At 40.2% G+C, this 22,079-nt stretch overlaps 4 protein-coding genes across 8 annotated transcripts; all 4 read right to left on the reverse strand.

The window, feature by feature from the left end:
- Window positions 1–183: 183 nt before the first annotated feature.
- Window positions 184–1,566, reverse strand: LOC121854195 (pro-resilin-like). The gene is made up of 3 exons (XM_042348686.1): window positions 1,504–1,566; window positions 973–1,178; window positions 184–633 (listed from the first exon to the last, which is right to left on the reverse strand). The coding sequence occupies exons 1-3, from the start codon at window positions 1,507–1,509 to the stop codon at window positions 495–497; spliced, it is 351 nt and encodes a 116-aa protein (XP_042204620.1). The 5' UTR covers window positions 1,510–1,566; the 3' UTR covers window positions 184–494.
- A 2,176-nt stretch (window positions 1,567–3,742) lies between these two features.
- LOC121854188 (pro-resilin-like) lies at window positions 3,743–5,125 on the reverse strand. Its single transcript, XM_042348675.1, has 3 exons — window positions 5,063–5,125; window positions 4,532–4,737; window positions 3,743–4,192 (listed from the first exon to the last, which is right to left on the reverse strand). The coding sequence occupies exons 1-3, from the start codon at window positions 5,066–5,068 to the stop codon at window positions 4,054–4,056; spliced, it is 351 nt and encodes a 116-aa protein (XP_042204609.1). The 5' UTR covers window positions 5,069–5,125; the 3' UTR covers window positions 3,743–4,053.
- A 2,161-nt stretch (window positions 5,126–7,286) lies between these two features.
- LOC121854193 (pro-resilin-like) lies at window positions 7,287–15,399 on the reverse strand. Of its 5 annotated transcripts, none has more exons than XM_042348683.1 (4): window positions 11,809–11,917; window positions 11,313–11,509; window positions 11,045–11,133; window positions 7,287–7,647 (listed from the first exon to the last, which is right to left on the reverse strand). In XM_042348683.1, the coding sequence occupies exons 1-4, from the start codon at window positions 11,812–11,814 to the stop codon at window positions 7,598–7,600; spliced, it is 342 nt and encodes a 113-aa protein (XP_042204617.1). In that variant the 5' UTR covers window positions 11,815–11,917; the 3' UTR covers window positions 7,287–7,597. The 5 variants fall into 5 exon arrangements, with proteins under 5 accessions (XP_042204617.1, XP_042204614.1, XP_042204615.1 ...); XM_042348680.1 differs by having other exon boundaries at window positions 7,287–7,608; window positions 10,991–11,133; XM_042348681.1 differs by lacking the exons at window positions 11,045–11,133; window positions 11,313–11,509 and adding an exon at window positions 8,076–8,281 and having other exon boundaries at window positions 7,287–7,736; window positions 11,809–11,816.
- On the reverse strand, window positions 14,538–15,710 carry LOC121854194 (pro-resilin-like). The gene is made up of 3 exons (XM_042348685.1): window positions 15,642–15,710; window positions 15,203–15,399; window positions 14,538–15,023 (listed from the first exon to the last, which is right to left on the reverse strand). The coding sequence occupies exons 1-3, from the start codon at window positions 15,645–15,647 to the stop codon at window positions 14,870–14,872; spliced, it is 357 nt and encodes a 118-aa protein (XP_042204619.1). The 5' UTR covers window positions 15,648–15,710; the 3' UTR covers window positions 14,538–14,869.
- Between the last annotated feature and the right edge of the window lie 6,369 nt (window positions 15,711–22,079).

The following is a 22,079-nucleotide window of genomic DNA, read 5'->3' on the forward strand; positions in this document are numbered from 1 at the left end:
TATTACAGTAGTATGATCCAGAGTCTAGTTCTTTCTTATAATCAATCAGGCTCATAATGGTGTTGGGATCGGCTGTGTCAGTGCTTTATAAGTTTAATCTAAAGGGTAGACAAGACAGTGTACTGCACAGCTTCCTCCTGGGGTAATATGGACACATAATATCTGGGTCACTAAAAAGGAATATTTATAGAAATATTTATTGCCGTGGTATTTATTACTCCGGTATAAAAATATTGTTTTTTTTAACAAATTAACAAATCAAGACCTGCATGACTCTTAAACACAAAATACAACAAAATACTACGAGGCAACAGGAGGTGAAGAGCACCCGCCATGGTACAACAGTTTCACGTCTGACTGAACACAGAAGACCCTGTACCTTCTCCCTCAACAGTTATTGTTTCAGAGAGAAAATAAACAACGGAGACGATATACAACAGCGTAAAAATTATGGAATTAAAACGGTAAACAGTTCCCGAGTGTTGTACTGTTGACTAGGCGTAGCCTCCTTGTCCACCAGAACCGCCGCCAAACTGGGCCACGCCTTCATAGGTAACGATGGGATGGTAGCCGGAGCCGTCAGCGGTGTACTCCACCTGCTGGAGACGAGTGTCTGGCAGCCTCACGTAGTACCTAGGGGCGGGACAAGGAGAGGAGGAGCATTAATATCAATATTATGTGAGACCAAATGCATTTGACATTCACAATGTGACAAAACTTACTGTAGGAAGATTCAGTGATGCCAGAAATTAATATATAATTATAGAAGAATTTCCTCGACGTATTCCTCTACTACCCAAACGTCTTTACCCAAGTGGAATACCTTTACATAATAAAAGAGACAGACTTGAACCTCGATCCCAGAAGAAAAGTCTTCTCATGTATAGAGAGTTCTTTTGCCATAATATTTACGACGGATATTTTGCTTAAATGAGGTTTTCATCGTTCAGTTACATATTGCTGTTAACTCACTTGCCCTGGGCGTTGCCACCGCTTCCTTGTTCGCCGTGACCGTAGAAGTTGCCTGAGGGCGCGTCGTCGACGTCCCACTGGAAACTGTATGGAGCTGGTGCAGACGACCCTCCTCCCGAGCCCCCATACCCACCAGTCCCCTGACTACCATAGTCTTGAGGACCCGCCCATGCTGCTACCACCACCAGGAGCACCAAAGCTGCGGTCTGACAGGGAAGGAACACTATTGATGACCAACTTTAATAATAACAGAAGTTTAGTTTTGCTCGTTTATGCTGTTATCGAGGACAAAGTTACAACCATAGTTCAAGTGAACAGTAACAAAGAGTCATAGTATAACAGTGAGGCTCTGTTATCTTCTTGTGGTAAGATAAAGACACTATGCTCAAGAAAAGTGAAGTTATCGATGGGTAATTAATTTCTATTTCTAAAAGTTGTTCATAAGAACGAATCTATAAAACTTCACAGGTTTGTCTCCTTGTTACATGAGTAGTGTCAGGTTTATAGTGAGACACGAGCCAGGTACAGTACCTTCATGGTTGTGTTGTTGCTGGAGGTGTGAGACAACTTGTTGACCGGACACCCGCGCTGGGCTTTATATCTCCAGAAACTGTCACGTCATCCAGTCTTCTGCTGACGTCGTAAAGCTTTCAAGGGCCCTCACGAGTGATTCAGGGAGCAACGTGTCATTATACCGGAGTGAGAGGCACAAGCAAAGAATATTTCATATAAAACAAATAAAGTAAATTGAAATATTGCTCAACAAAACATTATCAGTTAATTGCATCCCAACTCTAGTATTACAGGCGACGTAAGACAAGATGGACGACAAAGCTGAATATATTGATCATCCATCATCCTTAAACGCGATGATGATTAGTTTTAGTTTAGCTCTTTAATGCTGCAAATGGATGACATCCATAAACCCTAATGATGTGGAGCAAATGTTATTGTTGATGACGTAATGAATTAATTAAATAGAACAAAGGCAGTAAATATAAACATATGAGAATGAATGGTACAATTTACTCTTCAATATTTAAGACGTTGAATAACAAGACACGAAACTTTATACACGACCCGGAAAGTAAACATTATAAAGCAACATTACAACATAACTATTACAAGAACATATAACACCTTGTACATTACAACACCCATAAAATAAACTGAATTAGTAGGAATCATAACTTGTGTAGTATCACTATATAGTAGGAATCATAACTTGTGTAGTATCACTATATAAGAAAACTGTCTGAAGAACAAAGACCAAAATCATGAATTTCACTAAATAACATTATATAAACAGTATCGGGAGGGTTAGGAAACTGACGCCACATGCCGGACCTGAACAAATACGGTAACGACATCATTAACACGGACATTTATCCGCAAACAAAATAACCCGACTGGTAGAGAGATATCCAGACCAAACGAATATACTGCTCATCTTTGCTGTTTCATCTTAATGTGATATGTGACACCAAAGCCACATATACTTCAGCACCTGACGCAGAAGGTGGATTCAGTGTCTTAGGGTGGAGGGCGATGAGGTCGGTTGGGTATATGTACAGTACCAGGAACAGTGATGGGTCGCCTCTCCGCTCATGGTGCCCTTTGTGTCAGAGGTCAACTAAATCATCTACAAAACTCTACTTTTTACGCAATTATCTAATTTCAGTTCAGCTATAAATATTTTGACTGATTCTCATTCAATTTCTTAAGTTACACTAGTTCTTTGGTTATACCTGAGATAGTTACATCAAATTTGTACCGTCAACCTCCCAAGAAGAGTGAGAGTATTGTATTATGATATGCGTGAGTGTCAGTCAGTCGGTCTGCTCTGAACAGATGAGCCGTAATCCTTCAAAACCATGTGGATCTGTATGTAACTTGAAAGATCAGAAGAATGATCCATCTTTATTGTATAACGCTCGTCCCTCTTATTGGAAGAGAAAGCATATTGTAGAGTCAACCAAAGATACATCGACCCCACCCCAGCTCCAGTACTCACAATTTTACCTGACAACACTTGGTGAAGTAAGGCTGTATGTAATGGTGATTGTGACTGGTGGATCTGTTTTATGACTGTATCACTGTTAGGATAAATATTAAACAATCCAAAGGTAACATTTTGTTTTAAAAATAAACTATTCATCATTATTTAAGACCATGAAAAGTTTCCAAATGTTCGTATATTTGCTTAAATAATAAAAAAAATTTATGTGAAATCTGGTGGCAGGTGTGCTTGAAATTAAATTGCCAATTCATTAATATAATATATACATAATATAACTATGGTATCACGTATGTAGTTTTGGTGCTAATATGTACAAACTTCCTCAATAATTCTTATACCTGTTAAGTCCTGGCCTGCCTCTCGGTCATTTGATTGTTCTTGTTAATTGATAACTACTTAATTAACTACTATTTTCTTTAAATAAAATATACAGTACCACATTGTCTACGGTTGAACCTAATCTAGCAAGTAACCATTGAAAATATTGAAGAAAGTCACCATATTGTTAACTAGAGGTTTAATACAGTAAGTAACGCACCTAATAAATACAGTTCCTGGGTACAGTATATTACAGTAGTATGATCCAGAGTCTAATTCTTTCTTATAATCAATCAGGCTCATAATGGTGTTGGGATCGGTTGTGTCAGTGCCTTTATAAGTTTAATCTAAAGGGCAGACAAGACAGTGTACTGCACAGCTTCCTCCTGGGGTAATATGGACACTTAATATCTGGGTCACTAAAAAGGAATATTTATAGAAATATTTATTGCCGTGGTATTTATTACTCGGGTATAAAAATATTGTTTTTTTTAACAAATTAACAAATCAAGACCTGCATGACTCTTAAACACAAAATACAACAAAATACTACGAGGCAACAGGAGGTGAAGAGCACCCGCCATGGTACAACAGTTTCACGTCTGACTGAACACAGAAGACCCTGTACCTTCTCCCTCAACAGTTATTGTTTCAGAGAGAAAATAAACAACGGAGACGATATACAACAGCGTAAAAATTATGGAATTAAAACGGTAAACAGTTCCCGAGTGTTGTACTGTTGACTAGGCGTAGCCTCCTTGTCCACCAGAACCGCCGCCAAACTGGGCCACGCCTTCATAGGTAACGATGGGATGGTAGCCGGAGCCGTCAGCGGTGTACTCCACCTGCTGGAGACGAGTGTCTGGCAGCCTCACGTAGTACCTAGGGGCGGGACAAGGAGAGGAGGAGCATTAATATCAATATTATGTGAGACCAAATGCATTTGACATTCACAATGTGACAAAACTTACTGTTGGAAGATTCAGTGATGCCAGAAATTAATATATAATTATAGAAGAATTTCCTCGACGTATTCCTCTACTACCCAAACGTCTTTACCCAAGTGGAATACCTTTACATAATAAAAGAGACAGACTTGAACCTCGATCCCAGAAGAAAAGTCTTCTCATGTATAGAGAGTTCTTTTGCCATAATATTTACGACGGATATTTTGCTTAAATGAGGTTTTCATCGTTCAGTTACATATTGCTGTTAACTCACTTGCCCTGGGCGTTGCCACCGCTTCCTTGTTCGCCGTGACCGTAGAAGTTGCCTGAGGGCGCGTCGTCGACGTCCCACTGGAAACTGTATGGAGCTGGTGCAGACGACCCTCCTCCAGAGCCCCCATACCCACCAGTCCCCTGACTACCATAGTCTTGAGGACCGGCCCATGCTGCTACCACCACCAGGAGCACCAAAGCTGCGGTCTGACAGGGAAGGAACACTATTGATGACCAACTTTAATAATAACAGAAGTTTAGTTTTGCTCGTTTATGCTGTTATCGAGGACAAAGTTACAACCATAGTTCAAGTGAACAGTAACAAAGAGTCATAGTATAACAGTGAGGCTCTGTTATCTTCTTGTGGTAAGATAAAGACACTATGCTCAAGAAAAGTGAAGTTATCGATGGGTAATTAATTTCTATTTCTAAAAGTTGTTCATAAGAACGAATCTATAAAACTTCACAGGTTTGTCTCCTTGTTACATGAGTAGTGTCAGGTTTATAGTGAGACACGAGCCAGGTACAGTACCTTCATGGTTGTGTTGTTGCTGGAGGTGTGAGACAACTTGTTGACCGGACACCCGCGCTGGGCTTTATATCTCCAGAAACTGTCACGTCATCCAGTCTTCTGCTGACGTCGTAAAGCTTTCAAGGGCCCTCACGAGTGATTCAGGGAGCAACGTGTCATTATACCGAAGTGAGAGGCACAAGCAAAGAATATTTCATATAAAAAAAATAAAGTAAATTGAAATATTGCTCAACAAAACATTATCAGTTAATTGCATCCCAACTCTAGTATTACAGGCGACGTAAGACAAGATGGACGACAAAGCTGAATATATTGATCATCCATCATCCTTAAACGCGATGATGATTAGTTTTAGTTTAGCTCTTTAATGCTGCAAATGGATGACATCCATAAACCCTAATGATGTGGAGCAAATGTTATTGTTGATGACGTAATGAATTAATTAAATAGAACAAAGGCAGTAAATATAAACATATGAGAATGAATGGTACAATTTACGCTTCAATATTTAAGACGTTGAATAACAAGACACGAAACTTTATACACGACCCGGAAAGTAAACATTATAAAGCAACATTACAACATAACTATTACAAGAACATATAACACCTTGTACATTACAACACCCATAAAATAAACTGAATTAGTAGGAATCATGACTTGTGTAGTATCACTATATAGTAGGAATCATAACTTGTGTAGTATCACTATATAAGAAAACTGTCTGAAGAACAAAGACCAAAATCATGAATTTCACTAAATAACATGATATAAACAGTATCGGGAGGGTTAGGAAACTGACGCCATATGCCGGACCTGAACAAATACGGTAACGACATCATTAACACGGACATTTATCCGCAAACAAAATAACCCGACTGGTAGAGAGATATCCAGACCAAACGAATATACTGCTCATCTTTGCTGTTTCATCTTAACTGCCACATATACTTCAGCACCTAACGCAGAAGGTGGATTCAGTGTCTTAGGGTCGAGGGCGATGAGGTCTGTTGGGTATATGTACAGTACCAGGAATAGTGATGGGTCGCCTCTCCGCTCATGGTGCCCTTTGTGTCAGAGGTCAACTAAATCATCTACAAAACTCTACTTTTTACGCAATTATCTAATTTCAGTTCAGCTATAAATATTTTGACTGATTCTCATTCAATTTCTTAAGTTACACTCTAGTTCTCTGGTTATACCTGAGATAGTTACATCAAATTTGTACCGTCAACCTCCCAAGAAGAGTGAGAGTATTGTATTATGATATGCGTGAGTGTCAGTCAGTCGGTCTGCTCTGAACAGATGAGCCGTAATCCTTCAAAACCATGTGGATCTGTATGTAACTTGAAAGATCAGAAGAATGATCCATCTTTATTGTATAACGCTCGTCCCTCTTATTGGAAGAGAAAGCATATTGTAGAGTCAACCAAAGATACATCGACCCCACCCCAGCTCCAGTACTCACAATTTTACCTGACAACACTTGGTGAAGTAAGGCTGTATGTAATGGTGATTGTGACTGGTGGATCTGTTTTATGACTGTATCACTGTTAGGATAAATATTAAACAATCCAAAGGTAACATTTTGTTTTAAAAATAAACTATTCATCATTATTTAAGACCATGAAAAGTTTCCAAATGTTCGTATATTTGCTTAAATAATAAAAAAAAATTATGTGAAATCTGGTGGCAGGTGTGCTTGAAATTAAATTGCCAATTCATTAATATAATATATACATAATATAACTATGGTATCACGTATGTAGTTTTGGTGCTAATATGTACAAACTTCCTCAATAATTCTTATACCTGTTAAGTCCTGGCCTGCCTCTCGGTCATTTGATTGTTCTTGTTAATTGATAACTACTTAATTAACTACTATTTTCTTTAAATAAAATATACAGTACCACATTGTCTACGGTTGAACCTAATCTAGCAAGTAACCATTGAAAATATTGAAGAAAGTCACCATATTGTTAACTAGAGGTTTAATACAGTAAGTAACGCACCTAATAAATACAGTTCCTGGGTACAGTATATTACAGTAGTATGATCCAGAGTCTAATTCTTTCTTATAATCAATCAGGCTCATAATGGTGTTGGGATCGGTTGTGTCAGTGCCTTTATAAGTTTAATCTAAAGGGCAGACAAGACAGTGTACTGCACAGCTTCCTCCTGGGGTAATATGGACACTTAATATCTGGGTCACTAAAAAGGAATATTTATAGAAATATTTATTGCCGTGGTATTTATTACTCGGGTATAAAAATATTGTTTTTTTTAACAAATTAACAAATCAAGACCTGCATGACTCTTAAACACAAAATACAACAAAATACTACGAGGCAACAGGAGGTGAAGAGCACCCGCCATGGTACAACAGTTTCACGTCTGACTGAACACAGAAGACCCTGTACCTTCTCCCTCAACAGTTATTGTTTCAGAGAGAAAATAAACAACGGAGACGATCTACAACAGCGTAAAAATTATGGAATTAAAACGGTAAACAGTTCCCGAGTGTTGTACTGTTGACTAGGCGTAGCCTCCTTGTCCACCAGAACCGCCGCCAAACTGGGCCACGCCTTCATAGGTAACGATGGGATGGTAGCCGGAGTCGTCAGCGGTGTACTCCACCTGCTGGAGACGAGTGTCTGGCAGCCTCACGTAGTACCTAGGGGCGGGACAAGGAGAGGAGGAGCATTAATATCAATATTATGTGAGACCAAATGCATTTGACATTCACAATGTGACAAAACTTACTGTAGGAAGATTCAGTGATGCCAGAAATTAATATATAATTATAGAAGAATTTCCTCGACGTATTCCTCTACTACCCAAACGTCTTTACCCAAGTGGAATACCTTTACATAATAAAAGAGACAGACTTGAACCTCGATCCCAGAAGAAAAGTCTTCTCATGTATAGAGAGTTCTTTTGCCATAATATTTACGACGGATATTTTGCTTAAATGAGGTTTTCATCGTTCAGTTACATATTGCTGTTAACTCACTTGCCCTGGGCGTTGCCACCGCTTCCTTGTTCGCCGTGACCGTAGAAGTTGCCTGAGGGCGCGTCGTCGACGTCCCACTGGAAACTGTATGGAGCTGGTGCAGACGACCCTCCTCCCGAGCCCCCATACCCACCAGTCCCCTGACTACCATAGTCTTGAGGACCCGCCCATGCTGCTACCACCACCAGGAGCACCAAAGCTGCGGTCTGACAGGGAAGGAACACTATTGATGACCAACTTTAATAATAACAGAAGTTTAGTTTTGCTCGTTTATGCTGTTATCGAGGACAAAGTTACAACCATAGTTCAAGTGAACAGTAACAAAGAGTCATAGTATAACAGTGAGGCTCTGTTATCTTCTTGTGGTAAGATAAAGACACTATGCTCAAGAAAAGTGAAGTTATCGATGGGTAATTAATTTCTATTTCTAAAAGTTGTTCATAAGAACGAATCTATAAAACTTCACAGGTTTGTCTCCTTGTTACATGAGTAGTGTCAGGTTTATAGTGAGACACGAGCCAGGTACAGTACCTTCATGGTTGTGTTGTTGCTGGAGGTGTGAGACAACTTGTTGACCGGACACCCGCGCTGGGCTTTATATCTCCAGAAACTGTCACGTCATCCAGTCTTCTGCTGACGTCGTAAAGCTTTCAAGGGCCCTCACGAGTGATTCAGGGAGCAACGTGTCATTATACCGGAGTGAGAGGCACAAGCAAAGAATATTTCATATAAAACAAATAAAGTAAATTGAAATATTGCTCAACAAAACATTATCAGTTAATTGCATCCCAACTCTAGTATTACAGGCGACGTAAGACAAGATGGACGACAAAGCTGAATATATTGATCATCCATCATCCTTAAACGCGATGATGATTAGTTTTAGTTTAGCTCTTTAATGCTGCAAATGGATGACATCCATAAACCCTAATGATGTGGAGCAAATGTTATTGTTGATGACGTAATGAATTAATTAAATAGAACAAAGGCAGTAAATATAAACATATGAGAATGAATGGTACAATTTACTCTTCAATATTTAAGACGTTGAATAACAAGACACGAAACTTTATACACGACCCGGAAAGTAAACATTATAAAGCAACATTACAACATAACTATTACAAGAACATATAACACCTTGTACATTACAACACCCATAAAATAAACTGAATTAGTAGGAATCATAACTTGTGTAGTATCACTATATAGTAGGAATCATAACTTGTGTAGTATCACTATATAAGAAAACTGTCTGAAGAACAAAGACCAAAATCATGAATTTCACTAAATAACATTATATAAACAGTATCGGGAGGGTTAGGAAACTGACGACACATGCCGGACCTGAACAAATACGGTAACGACATCATTAACACGGACATTTATCCGCAAACAAAATAACCCGACTGGTAGAGAGATATCCAGACCAAACGAATATACTGCTCATCTTTGCTGTTTCATCTTAATGTGATATGTGACACCAAAGCCACATATACTTCAGCACCTGACGCAGAAGGTGGATTCAGTGTCTTAGGGTGGAGGGCGATGAGGTCGGTTGGGTATATGTACAGTACCAGGAACAGTGATGGGTCGCCTCTCCGCTCATGGTGCCCTTTGTGTCAGAGGTCAACTAAATCATCTACAAAACTCTACTTTTTACGCAATTATCTAATTTCAGTTCAGCTATAAATATTTTGACTGATTCTCATTCAATTTCTTAAGTTACACTCTAGTTCTCTGGTTATACCTGCGATATTTACATCAAATTTGTACCGTCAACCTCCCAAGAAGAGTGAGAGTATTGTATTATGATATGCGTGAGTGTCAGTCAGTCGGTCTGCTCTGAACAGATGAGCCGTAATCCTTCAAAACCATGTGGATCTGTATGTAACTTGAAAGATCAGAAGAATGATCCATCATTATTGTATAACGCTCGTCCCTCTTATTGGAAGAGAAAGCATATTGTAGAGTCAACCAAAGATACATCGACCTCACCCCAGCTCCAGTACTCCCAATTTTACCTGACAACACTTGGTGAAGTAAGGCTGTATGTAATGGTGATTGTGATTGGTGGATCTGTTTTATGACTGTATCACTGTTAGGATAAATATTAAACAATCCAAAGGTAACATTTTGTTTTAAAAATAAACTATTCATCATTATTTAAGACCATGAAAAGTTTCCAAATGTTCGTATATTTGCTTAAATAATAAAAAAAATTTATGTGAAATCTGGTGGCAGGTGTGCTTGAAATTAAATTGCCAATTCATTAATATAATATATACATAATATAACTATGGTATCACGTATGTAGTTTTGGTGCTAATATGTGCAAACTTCCTCAATAATTCTTATACCAGATTAAATATTGTCAACTTTGTTTGGTATTATGTTATAATTTAGTGAAGACACAAGTGTTAGTTTCTGGCCTGCCTCTTGGTCAGTTGATTATTCTTGTGTATAAATGTTTTAAGTATTATGAAAACTATCACTGTTATTTTTAATCTAAAGGGCAGGCAGAACAGTGTACTACACAGCTTCCTCCTGGGGTAATATGGACACTTAATATCTGGGTCACTAAAAAGGAATATTTATAGAAATATTTATTTACATGTTATTTATTACTCGGGTATAAAAATATTGTTTTTTAAAAAGATTAACAAATCAAGACCTGCATGACTCTTAAACACAAAAATACAACAAAATACTACGAGGCAACAGGAGGTGAAGAGCACCCGCCATGGTACAACAGTTTCACGTCTGACTGAACACAGAAGACCCTGTACCTTTTCCCTCAACAGTTATTGTTTCAGAGAGAAAATAAACAACGGAGACGATATACAACAGCGTAAAAATTATGGAATTAAAACGGTAAACAGTTCCCGAGTATTGTACTGTCGACTAGGCGTAGCCTCCTTGTCCACCAGATCCGCCGCCACCAGAACCGCCGCCATACTGGGCCTCGCCTTCATAGGTAACGATGGGATGGTAGCCGGAGTCGTCAGCGGTGTACTCCACCTGCTGGAGACGAGTGTCTGGCAGCCGCACGTAGTACCTGCAGGTTGAACATTAATATCAGTCATTATGTAGAAGTTACAATTGTTAACCGTGCACTGTGCCGGGTGGCTAAGATGTATTTAAAACTACAAGACTTTTCTTATACTCATAAAAATATGGCATGTTTATTTACTCAGAATATTTCATTGTCTATCTGGTACTGTCGGTTCAACTGACCTGCCCTGGACGAGGCCGTTGTTTGCTTGTTCCCCGTGGCCGTAGAAGTTGCCTGATTGTTGGTCGTCCACGTCCCACTGGAAGTTGTATTGGGCGGGTGCGGAGGCGGACCCTCCACCTGACCCTGTGGCGCCATAGCCCTGAGGGCTCGCCCGTGCCGCCACCACAATCATCAGAGAGATTACCAGAGCCACTGCCTGAGGGGAATGAGCCGTAATTAAAGACTGAGTCATACTTATGAAGGTTGGATTATGTCATGCCAAACAGCAGCACAATGCCCATGATGTTTATGATACACTGAGACGAAGATTCGAGTGAGTAAAAGGTTAAATATCATGTAATATTTGGTGCTAATATATTATTAATAGACCCAAGACTTCAACACATTAATAAGTAATATACTTTAAACGTTAATATTTTTATGTTTGTATTAAACTATGAATCTAAGCTTTGTAGTTTTACAGGATACAAAGTACTGTACTGTACTGTATTGTACCTTCATGGTTGTGTGTCGTCTGGAGTTGTGAGGTGAACTGGTGGTCGGACACCCGCGCTGCTCTTTATAAGTCTTCAGAACTTGTCACGTCATGTGGTGGGAGGAACCTTCAACACGGTCAGTCACGAACATCTCTCTCTGCTGCGGCAGAAGGGAACATATTGTAGCCGAGTGAGAACTGACGAGACACGCGCTTGGCTAAAGATTAATAGGACTGTTTGTAAATACGTTAGCTCATCCTTACTGACAAATGCCCAACTTAACTTGTAAAACCGAACACTTAAACTCCTGTTAACAAGCACAACCATAACAACGTGTACAGTCACAGGACACACAAAAAACGTGTCATGAATCCTTACTCGAGATGACTCAGGGTTAAGGACAGTTCCAGTGAATCAGTGATGTCATTGGAGCTCATATAAATCCAGGTGTATTGTATATATTATATTATAATTATATATTTTTTAATGTTTTGTAGTAATATGACATGTGAAGTATATTTATTTCGTTGATTTATTCCAATTAGCTTGTTTATGCATAACAGCCATTAGACTAGTTACTGTTGTTCCGGTGATGAATACCAGAGGACCTTAAATTTCCGCCATCCACCTGTTGGGTTGGCAAAAGCCGACTGAGACTCTGAGAGTTAGTTGACTCCTGAGTCCTGACACTGACTGCTGTGTGTCGGAGCTGCTTCCCCATTCTCTTGGTGTTGTCTGGGTATTTATTTTGTTTACTTAAGTGGCTGACCTTAATTCGTCTCAACAGATAAATTATTCTTTTTATTATTGTTAGGTATAATATTTAGGATGTTTAATAGGAATTTAAATTAAGTTACCGTTCCGTTTTGCTTTGTAATGTTCATGCGTGAGTTTTCTTTGTAAATGCATTGGTTTGTTTTAAGTGTATTTTTCACTCTGGGTTATCTCCTTCACAATTAACCAACAATTGACCTATTGAAGCCTGTCTAGAGCACTTTGTAATAATAAGAACATTAACAGTTTTATTACAGATCAGTATTCACCCAACCTGTAACAGTAACCACACGATACAGGATGGCTCAAGACGTAGTACTGTCCACACTTATCACCAGTTTTACATTTTCCTCCTATTTATCTTATGAAATGGAAGTTACTGGGGTTTATTCACTAATCACAGGACACACACACATACTATTACTGTTATACATATTATGCATTTTTGAAGGGTCACGGTACAATAGTCGCTGTAGTCCTCTGATAAATACTTTTTTATTTTATTTTTTTTAAGGGGAATCTCATGAGCTTCACAATGGGACTGCAGTTGTTCTTTCTGAAGCCTGGTACTGGTGTGTTCTGTGCCACCCTGAATCCTAACCAACCAGCTTATCATATTCACCCGTAAACTCATTTCCTTTCATTACAATAAAAAATACATGTTACATAATAAATGCATTTACAGGTACAAAGATTTCAATATGTTAGTGGTTCATACATAAACATGCCACTTTAGTTTGGTTCTACATTGATAGCCATCTTCCTTTACCGCTACAGCTTAATTTATACTGCACTTTAGATAGGTTAGGTTAGGTTTATATTCATTTTCCGTGTTAGTGTTCAGTGTAAAAGCGTTCGTGTTCATCCTACTCACTACACGCACAACACGTTGACTGTGTGAAGGGGACGAGGAGCAGTAAGATTACGAATAAGGATGGACAGGAGTTTGTTGTATATAGGGTGTCCCAGAAAAGTGACTCTGTCTCCTTTCCTCTCTGTCTGCTCCCTGCCTCCTTCCCTCCCTGCCCTCCTGCTTCCTGTCTTCCTCCTTCCCTCCCTGCAACTCACAGTATCTCGGGGAGCAGACATTTTTCTGGGACACTCTATATATCTCACTGTATTAATGAGATTTCAGCTTCAAGATGACCCAAGATCACCAAGTAGCTAATATTTATGTACTTCACACATTTGTCATAAATTCTTCTTCCACTGTTCTAGCGTTAATCATCGTCACGGTGTTGTTGTTTTCATTAGTTATAAGTGTTCCTTGGACTGTAAACATCTCTCTCAGTGCCGGATTTAGACCTGTGGAGGCCCATGGGCAGCCTCTTTGTGGAGGCCCCCCTCATTATAACTACCCAAGAGGGTGGAGTGGCGAGTGAAGCGAACTTAAACATCTGGGAGTTCCGGGGGGCGCTGTATTGAGGAAATTAGAGCATTGAGATATTTTTAATTAACTGTATATTTATTTATCGTGTACAAATTCCCAACACACACACACACACACAAGTGATAGATAAACATGAATTTTAAAGAATGAAAATAAAAATAATCCAAATGAATAAACAAATAAATAAAATATTTTAATATGTGGAGGCCCCTGGGCAGCTGCCCATTTTGCCCATTCCAGAATCCGGCCCTGATCTCTCTTATACGGAGATAACACTAAGGGCCCAGTGTTTGTTGAACTGTTACTCTCGTTTTAATATCTGATCCGTGTGATATCTTTTGAATGCTTAATTTTCTTCTTGCCTCACCAAGACAGTTGAGGGTTGGGTCTCCGTCACACGCTCTCATCTTACTTGTATTTTCACATTACTGTAGATTCCAAATTAGATGACAATTTCTGAACCATAACTTAGTACAGCTCATAATATGTAGAATAAATAATTTGGGTCGTAGCATTTGTTTCATTATTTCATAAACGAGTATCAGTGTTATTAAGTCCCATATCCGTTGGTTAATTATTCAGAATTATAATTTAGACATTCATTTATTTACAAATGTATAACTCAAGTGCCAAAATGGTTTCTCTTGGAGTAATTAATAAATCTAAAGTCTTCAAAACCGGCATGATTTCTTTAGTACACAATAAAAGAATAAAATAGGCAAGACTGGCTTGCTGTATGCCCTGCATAGGTTGTGAGGCAGCTGGCGGGCATCAGGTCCTGTCGGAGCTCTTTATGATGTCCCGGTGCTGCTTCATACATTCTCTGTGCATGATTCTACAAGCAATAAAAAAGTTTCAATCAAAAGCTAATTACAGCTCTAAAATATGAAGTAGCTTTAGGGTGTTGTACTGTCGACTAGGCGTAGCCTCCGTGTCCACCAGATCCGCCGCCACCAGAACTGCCGCCAAACTGGGCCTCTCCTTCATAGGTAACGATGGGATGGTAGCCGGAGTCGTCAGCGGTGTACTCCACCTGCTGGAGACGAGTGTCTGGCAGCCTCACGTAGTACCTGCGGGTTGAACATTAATATCAGTCATTATGTAGAAGTTACAATTGTTAACCGTGCACTGTGCCGGGTGGCTAAGATGTATTTAAAACTACAAGACTTTTCTTATACTCATAAAAATATGGCATGTTTATTTACTCAGAATATTTCATTGTCTATCTGGTACTGTCGGTTCAACTGACCTGCCCTGGACGAGGCCGTTGTTTGCTTGTTCCCCGTGGCCGTAGAAGTTGCCTGATTGTTGGTCGTCCACGTCCCACTGGAAGTTGTATTGGGCGGGTGCGGAGGCGGACCCTCCACCTGACCCTGTGGCGCCATAGCCCTGAGGGCTCGCCCGTGCCGCCACCACAATCAAAGCCGAGAACACTAAAGCCACTACCTGTTGGAGGGAAGATAATAATCAAAATATAAGAAATCTGTCATATATTTCGTAATGTTGTGAGGCGACATTTGAGAAATCCTGATGCTCGTAAGCTTTCTTTGTCTGCCATGTTCTCAAGATCCCGGAATAAGATTTAAATAATCATTGTTACAAATTAACTTAAGGATTTTAGGCACAGATATAAAACCAGGTGTAATGTTAAGAATCTGGTCTTTATAGTTTTACAGCAGACGTGGTACCTTCATGGTCGCGTATTGGCTGGAGGTGTGAGCTGAACTACTGACCAAACACCCGCGCTACGCTTTATATGTCCCCAGAAATGTCACGTCATGGTAACAACCTTCTTGTGACGTCTTAAACTCGAAACTTGCCTCCATTTTAATACAAAACAAATAACAGCACCAGAGCGAGATGTTCACTCTGGCGATACAACAGTTGGCGGCGTAAGTAATGCAATCAACAGCGGTAAACAAAAAACTCACTCTCCCCGACAGACACGAGAAAGAACCCGAGGGAAACCAAGAGACAGCTGCAATTGGTTTTTTAAGATAATATACACCTCTGCACCGAGAGGGGGTTAATCATCAGCCTGTCAGTCAGTAAGGAAAAGAGCTCCTTGTGCAGCCTTTCAACGCATATTAAATTTTCAGTATTTATAAATGTATGCAATCCCAGGAACGTGTTTAGGATAGCTGTGAAGGGATTGTGTTTGTTATCGCAATGAATGGAGTATTTGGTATAGCAGTGAAGGGAGTATTTGGTATAGCAGTGAAGGGGGCGTGTTTGGTATAGCAGTGAAGGGGGCGTGTTTGGTTGAGTCAGGGTGGTGTTTGGGCCAGTAAATGTGGTGTTATGTTTTAGGAAGGTGCATGGATCAGGGCAGCGGGTGTAACTTTCGCTGGAAGAGACGAGAGAACTAGTCAGATTTCCGGGTTTGGGAGGACACGCCAATCAGTTTATGACGTAACGGTGACACCTCCTCTCACGTCACACTAAGTAGAACGTGGAGTAAACGACATGAAAACTGAAATGTCAAACTGGCATGGGGGCATAATTTTTTAAATGGATGTGGCAGAAAATGAGGAATGGGGTAAAATAGGAAGGCTAAGGACGGGGTATGAGGGATGGGGTAAAATATGAGGGATGAAGACAAGGCTTGAGAGATGGGATAAAATTTTGGTTGATTTTTTTTTTTCGCCAACAGATAAACGTCTTGGTGAGTGTGTGGAACGTGAGAATCCCAAGAACAGTTTATGGAGGTTGAGTGGGAGTGAGTCATGGTGATTGTTTCTGGCTGATGCGACGAACTTTGTGGGAATGGAATAAAGTTTGCAGTGACGGGACGGAGGTTGTGGAGATATTTGGGGGGTTTTGTTTGTTTATGTCTAAAGAAAGGAAGAAATTTATGGTGATGTAGAGTGATGAGATGACTTACTAAAATGAGTCATGGAGGAACTTTTGAATGTTATCGTGAGTCTTTTGATGGAAAGTAAGGCCACACTTCCTGTATTGATTTTAAATGACAACTCTCAAGCTAAAAAGGTTTATTGTTTTATTTGTTGGTCGACTGGGATGGACGACTATGTATTATTGTTGCACTAAGCTATCAATGTCTGGTTGTATGGATGCTTTAGCCACACGAAGGGTATAATGTATGTGCACATTGGTGACACTAGCCATTACATAGAGGCGGGGGCCATAGGTTGGCTTTATTGTAATTTCAGGTGCGGGCTACAATGAAAAGCTCTGACCGCGGCCCAAGGTGTACACAGTCCTTCACTATCTCTCTCCATCTTATATCTGTCTTTTCTCTTGCTTTACTGTCTTCCCCTTCCCATCAGTTGAGCCGTCTCGCAGCATCTCTCATAAGCCCTCCCTCCATCCCTCCATTACAGCTCACACAACTTTCACTCGCCTTACAATTTCCTGGTTTCTATTATAATTCTTTCTTATGTGACTCGGCATCTTGCTGTAATCATAATTCATTCATAATATAATGTTCTCGACAAAACAGATCATTGTGCACACTCTATCAGGCCTTTTCCCGCTATAATGCAGGATGGGCTGGAAGCAAGAGCAACATTCGCACACATTACAGCCTCTTATTTGCTGTTGTTTATTCACAGTGCAAAAAATTTATGTGTTTTTGAATAGTCAAGCAGGCGACTCGAGAGAACAAGAAAAAACCCCACTGATAAACTTTTCCAAGTATGACTCGACAAAAGCAACGATGCATCCAAAATGAGCCGTAGTTAGGAGTGAGGAGTAAGTGTGCGTGTGACGGTAGCTAGACTGAAGCGTGACGCACACTCTGTTGTAACCAGTTCACACCGACCACTGTATGAGCGACGGAGGAAAGGGATGAATGGATGATCTCAAGAAGGAAGCGTTTTGTTGGTTTGGTCATGTGGAGAGGATGGATAAGGGCGGGATGACTGGGCTGGTGTCAGGTGGAGGAAGAACAACTACCATTGACAGGGATGAGCGACTGCCTGAGAGGTGTGTAAAGAGCAGAGGAGGAACAAGCTGAAGAGAGAGAACAAAAAGAAACTCAAATGATAGAAAGAGGGAGAGTCAGGGGTAAATAGAGATAGAAATACCGTATATGGTAATCGGGACAACAAGAGAAGCGACTTGGGTAAAAATCCACATATATATCACCAATTGTCACCAACAGTCATGAGAAGCGATAGTAATGAACCCTAGGCGAGGTGGTCACGGGATGTGGCTCACGTGACATACTGATCACAGGTAAAACACTTAAGAAATTTTTACGTTAAATATCATAACTCCTATAACATGTCTCTCTTAAGCTACGGACATTGCAGAGGTCCAGGGTTCGATTTCCGACTAGTGATGTAATTTTTTGTATATGGAAGTCCGCGTGTATATGGACTGATGATTTAAGAACATAAGAACATAAGAATGGAGGAAACTGCAGCGGGTCTATTGGCCCATACTGGGCAGTCCCATTTACACCCAACCCCTATTGCTCATATGAGCATCCAACCTATGTTTGAAGCTATTCAGCGTATTCGAGTTAATGATGATATTTGGTAACTTGTTCCATTCATCCACTACTCTATTACCAAACCAGTGTTTACCTATTTCGCGCCTAAATCTAAATTTGTCTAATTTAAAACCACTGTTACGAGTTCGCTCCTGGTTGGATAGTTTGAATACCTTTGTAATGTCCCCTTTGTTCAGCCCTGACTTCCATTTATACAACTCTATCATATCGCCTCTCACTACGTCTCTCGAGGGAGTGCAAATTAAGATGCTTTAACCTGTCTCTGTACTCAAGGTTCCTAATGCCCGGGATTAGCCTTGTCATTCTCCTCTGAATTCATTCCAAGGATTCTATATCCATTCTGTAATACGGTGACCAGAACTGAACTGCGTAATCCAAGTGAGGTCTCACAAGCGCAAAATATAGTTTTAGGATGACCTCGCTAGTCTTGTAACTAACACTCCTTTGTATGAACCCAAATACTTTATTAGCCTTGTTTCGAGAGAATACACATTGTTTACTTGGCTTAAGGTTCCTACTTATCATTACTCCTAAATCTCTCTCGCAGTCGGATTTCTCAATGGCATCGTTGTTCATCTGGTAACTGGTTTCCCTGTTTACATTTCCTATACTGAGTACTTTATATTTGTCCACGTTAAAGTTCATCTGCCATTTTTCAGACCATTCGAAAAATTTGTTTAGATCTTCCTGTAGTTTTACACGTCCTATTTTCGTGGCATCAGCAAATTTACTTATGTTGCTGTCTATGCCGATATCTATGTCGTTTATGTATATAATAAATAATAATGGTCCAAGTACTGAGCCTTGGGGAACTCCACTAGTGACGTTGCTCCAATGGGATTTAGTTCCGTTAATGCTCACTCGCTGTTTCCTGTCCTATAACCACGCCATAATCCATTTAAGGATATTACCTTTGATGCCATGTGCTTCTACCTTAGTCTTTCGTGGGGGGACTCTGTCGAAGGCTTTGCTAATGTCGAGATATACCACATCATAATTGTGCCCCTCGTCCACCGATTCGAAAACTGATGAAAAGAATGTTAATAGATTAGTTAGACATGAACGCCTGTTTGTGAAGCCATGCTGGGAATGATTGATCAATTTGTGCTTCTCCAGGTAATTTCGAATAGAGTTTGAAATGATTGCTTCCAGTAATTTGCCTACTATTGATGTGAGACTGATTGGGCGGCAGTTGAAAATCGGTATTACATTCGCTATCCTCCAGGATTCTGGTACTACACCTGTTTTTAAAGACATGTTAAGCAACTTTGCTAAGGGCATACATAAGAACATAAGAACATAAGAAAATAAGGAATCTGCAATAGGTCGGTTGGCCTGTGCATGGCAGCTCCTGTCGAGAGTTACTACCACTCTCTATCATCCATGAATCTTTCCAGCCTCCTTTTGAAACTTTCCAGCGTTCCAGCACTTACTACAAAGCTTGTTTCACTCGTCCACCACCCTATTTGTGAACCAGTTCCTTCCTATCTCCCTTCTAAACCTAAACTTATCCAACTTAAATCCGTTGCTCCGAGTCCTATCCTGCTCGGATATTATAAGAACTTTATCTATATCCCCTTTATTGATTCCTTTCACCCACTTATATACTTGTATCATATCTCCCAGCACTCTTCGTCTTTCTAGGGAATGCAAGTTTAGTTTATTTAACCTATCCTGATGTGGAAGGTTTCTAAGTCCCGGAATCATTTTCGTCATTCTTCGCTGCACCGACTCCAGTGAAATGATATCCATTCTATAATAGGGGCACCAGAACTGAACCTCATAATCGAGGTGCGGTCTGACTAGCGCAAGATATAGTTGCAATAAGACCTCTGCATTGATATTACCTACACTTCTAGATATAAAACCTAATACTCTGTTTGCCTTAGTTCGAACATTAACGCACTGTTTTCTAGGCCCTAAGTCCGGGCTCCCCCTTTTCCTGAGCCAGTGGTACAAAAACTTGGGAGAGCAACAGTTGGAATGGACTGCAAGTAACCCAGCTTGTTGGGTTTCGCCTTAGTGGCCTGTCCATCATGCATTGGCTTCATACACACACAGAGGGAAGTAGCAAAAAGAACTAATGAAATGGGGAGAGGAAGCATGAGATGTCGGCCAATGACATCTAATAGGTAGTTAGGTACGGTAGGTATGTATCATGTTTAAATTTTCGGTGGTGAAAACTGTTGAAAAATATTTATTCAGATTATTGCTCATTTCTCCGTCATTATCAGTTAGCTCGCTGGTATCTCACCGTATTGGTCCAATCTTTTCTTGTGTTTTAGTTTGATACATTTGGTAGAATCTTTTGGAGTTTGTCTTCGCCTCCCTTGCTATCCTTACCTCATTATTCCTCTTGGCTTTCCTTATCTCGGTTTTAACCCTACTCGCCAATACCTTATAGTAATCCCGGAGGTAAATTTCGCCACGATTTATACCAACTTTCATGGTGTGTGTGTGTGTGAGGGAGATCATACATCACATTACTGTATCATGTTTATACCATCCGCAAAAAAGTAACAGATGTCTTCATATTATTTCAGACTTCTTCCACTCTTTTTCTCCTCTCTGCTTGAAACTCTGACAGTTGTAGACACATTTCACTAACTTTCTACTATTATTCAGACACTCATCGTCAGTGTATATAGTATATCAACACAGCCATGCACGCCCCCATACATTAACCCATCTCTCACTAAGTCACTCACCTTTGACTCTCTCACAAGTGGATCGTACACAAACTCTCATTCTGGTTGGGATTCTGCTCATTCGTCTGATTGAGAGAGTTTGGTTATTGAGAGGTCATTCTGGTCACTCGCACAGAGTCGCTCGTTCCCTCCCCCCAGGTCGGGGGACTTCACGACGTCACCAGCTAAGCAGAGTATCGCATACGAGAGCCCAGCCAACACCCACTGGGCCTACGTCAGGTTACACGTGAGTCATTGTCAGAGCTATCTCTAGGGTGAGTTACCTACTGTGGGAAGTGTATTCATTCATGTTGTGTCCGAGAGTCAGTGTCGAGTAACGTAAGACGTAATGTGTTAGTCCCCCGATATAATACTGATATCGATGTGTCCATGTCATTGAGTGAATTAATAAATAGTTGTATCGAAGAGGTGTTTGAGACGTTGTCCCTTGAGAAGAATAGATATGTGTATTGACGTATAAGATAAGTGTGTTGACACAGTGTAAATAACATCCCGGTCACGCTACCAAGCTCCTCTCTTTACATTCCTATTCTCTATACTTCCTACTTATATGTAATCTTCTTCTCTTGTGAGTTTGTCTCATTGTAGAGCAAACCGCATCGCCATTTTACAATAAACTGATGAATGAGTCTTAGATCCTTACTAATACAGTGTGTTGTGTCCCGAGTTTCTCAAGAGATCATCTGTTTATTTCCGCATTCCACCTTTGTTAAGCTCTATATGGCAAAGACCCATACATCTGATCACCAGTTCCTGTACTGTATACAGGGTGTCCCAGGAAAATGTCCCTCCCTCCCTGTCTGCTCCCTGAGACACTGTAAGTTGGAGGGAGGGAGGGAGGGACATTTTTTGGGACACCCTGTACTCCATACTATATCACACACTGGTAGTCCTTCCTTCGACCATTTACTTAAACAGTACATAAAACGCCAGATATA

This window comes from Homarus americanus, unplaced genomic scaffold, assembly GCF_018991925.1.
Source record: "Homarus americanus isolate GMGI-L3 unplaced genomic scaffold, GMGI_Hamer_2.0 scaffold46577, whole genome shotgun sequence".
NCBI lineage: Eukaryota > Metazoa > Arthropoda > Malacostraca > Decapoda > Nephropidae > Homarus > Homarus americanus.

Excerpts from the sequence above, each read along its gene's own strand:
- LOC121854195 (XM_042348686.1), bottom strand. Across the intron at positions 634-972 it reads GGTGGCAACGCCCAGGGCAA|GTACTACGTGAGGCTGCCAG; the intron begins GTGAGTTAACAG and ends TCCCGCCCCTAG.
- LOC121854188 (XM_042348675.1), bottom strand. Across the intron at positions 4,193-4,531 it reads GGTGGCAACGCCCAGGGCAA|GTACTACGTGAGGCTGCCAG; the intron begins GTGAGTTAACAG and ends TCCCGCCCCTAG.
- LOC121854193 (XM_042348680.1), bottom strand. Across the intron at positions 11,134-11,312 it reads AACGGCCTCGTCCAGGGCAG|GTACTACGTGCGGCTGCCAG; the intron begins GTCAGTTGAACC and ends TTCAACCTGCAG.
- LOC121854194 (XM_042348685.1), bottom strand. Across the intron at positions 15,024-15,202 it reads AACGGCCTCGTCCAGGGCAG|GTACTACGTGAGGCTGCCAG; the intron begins GTCAGTTGAACC and ends TTCAACCCGCAG.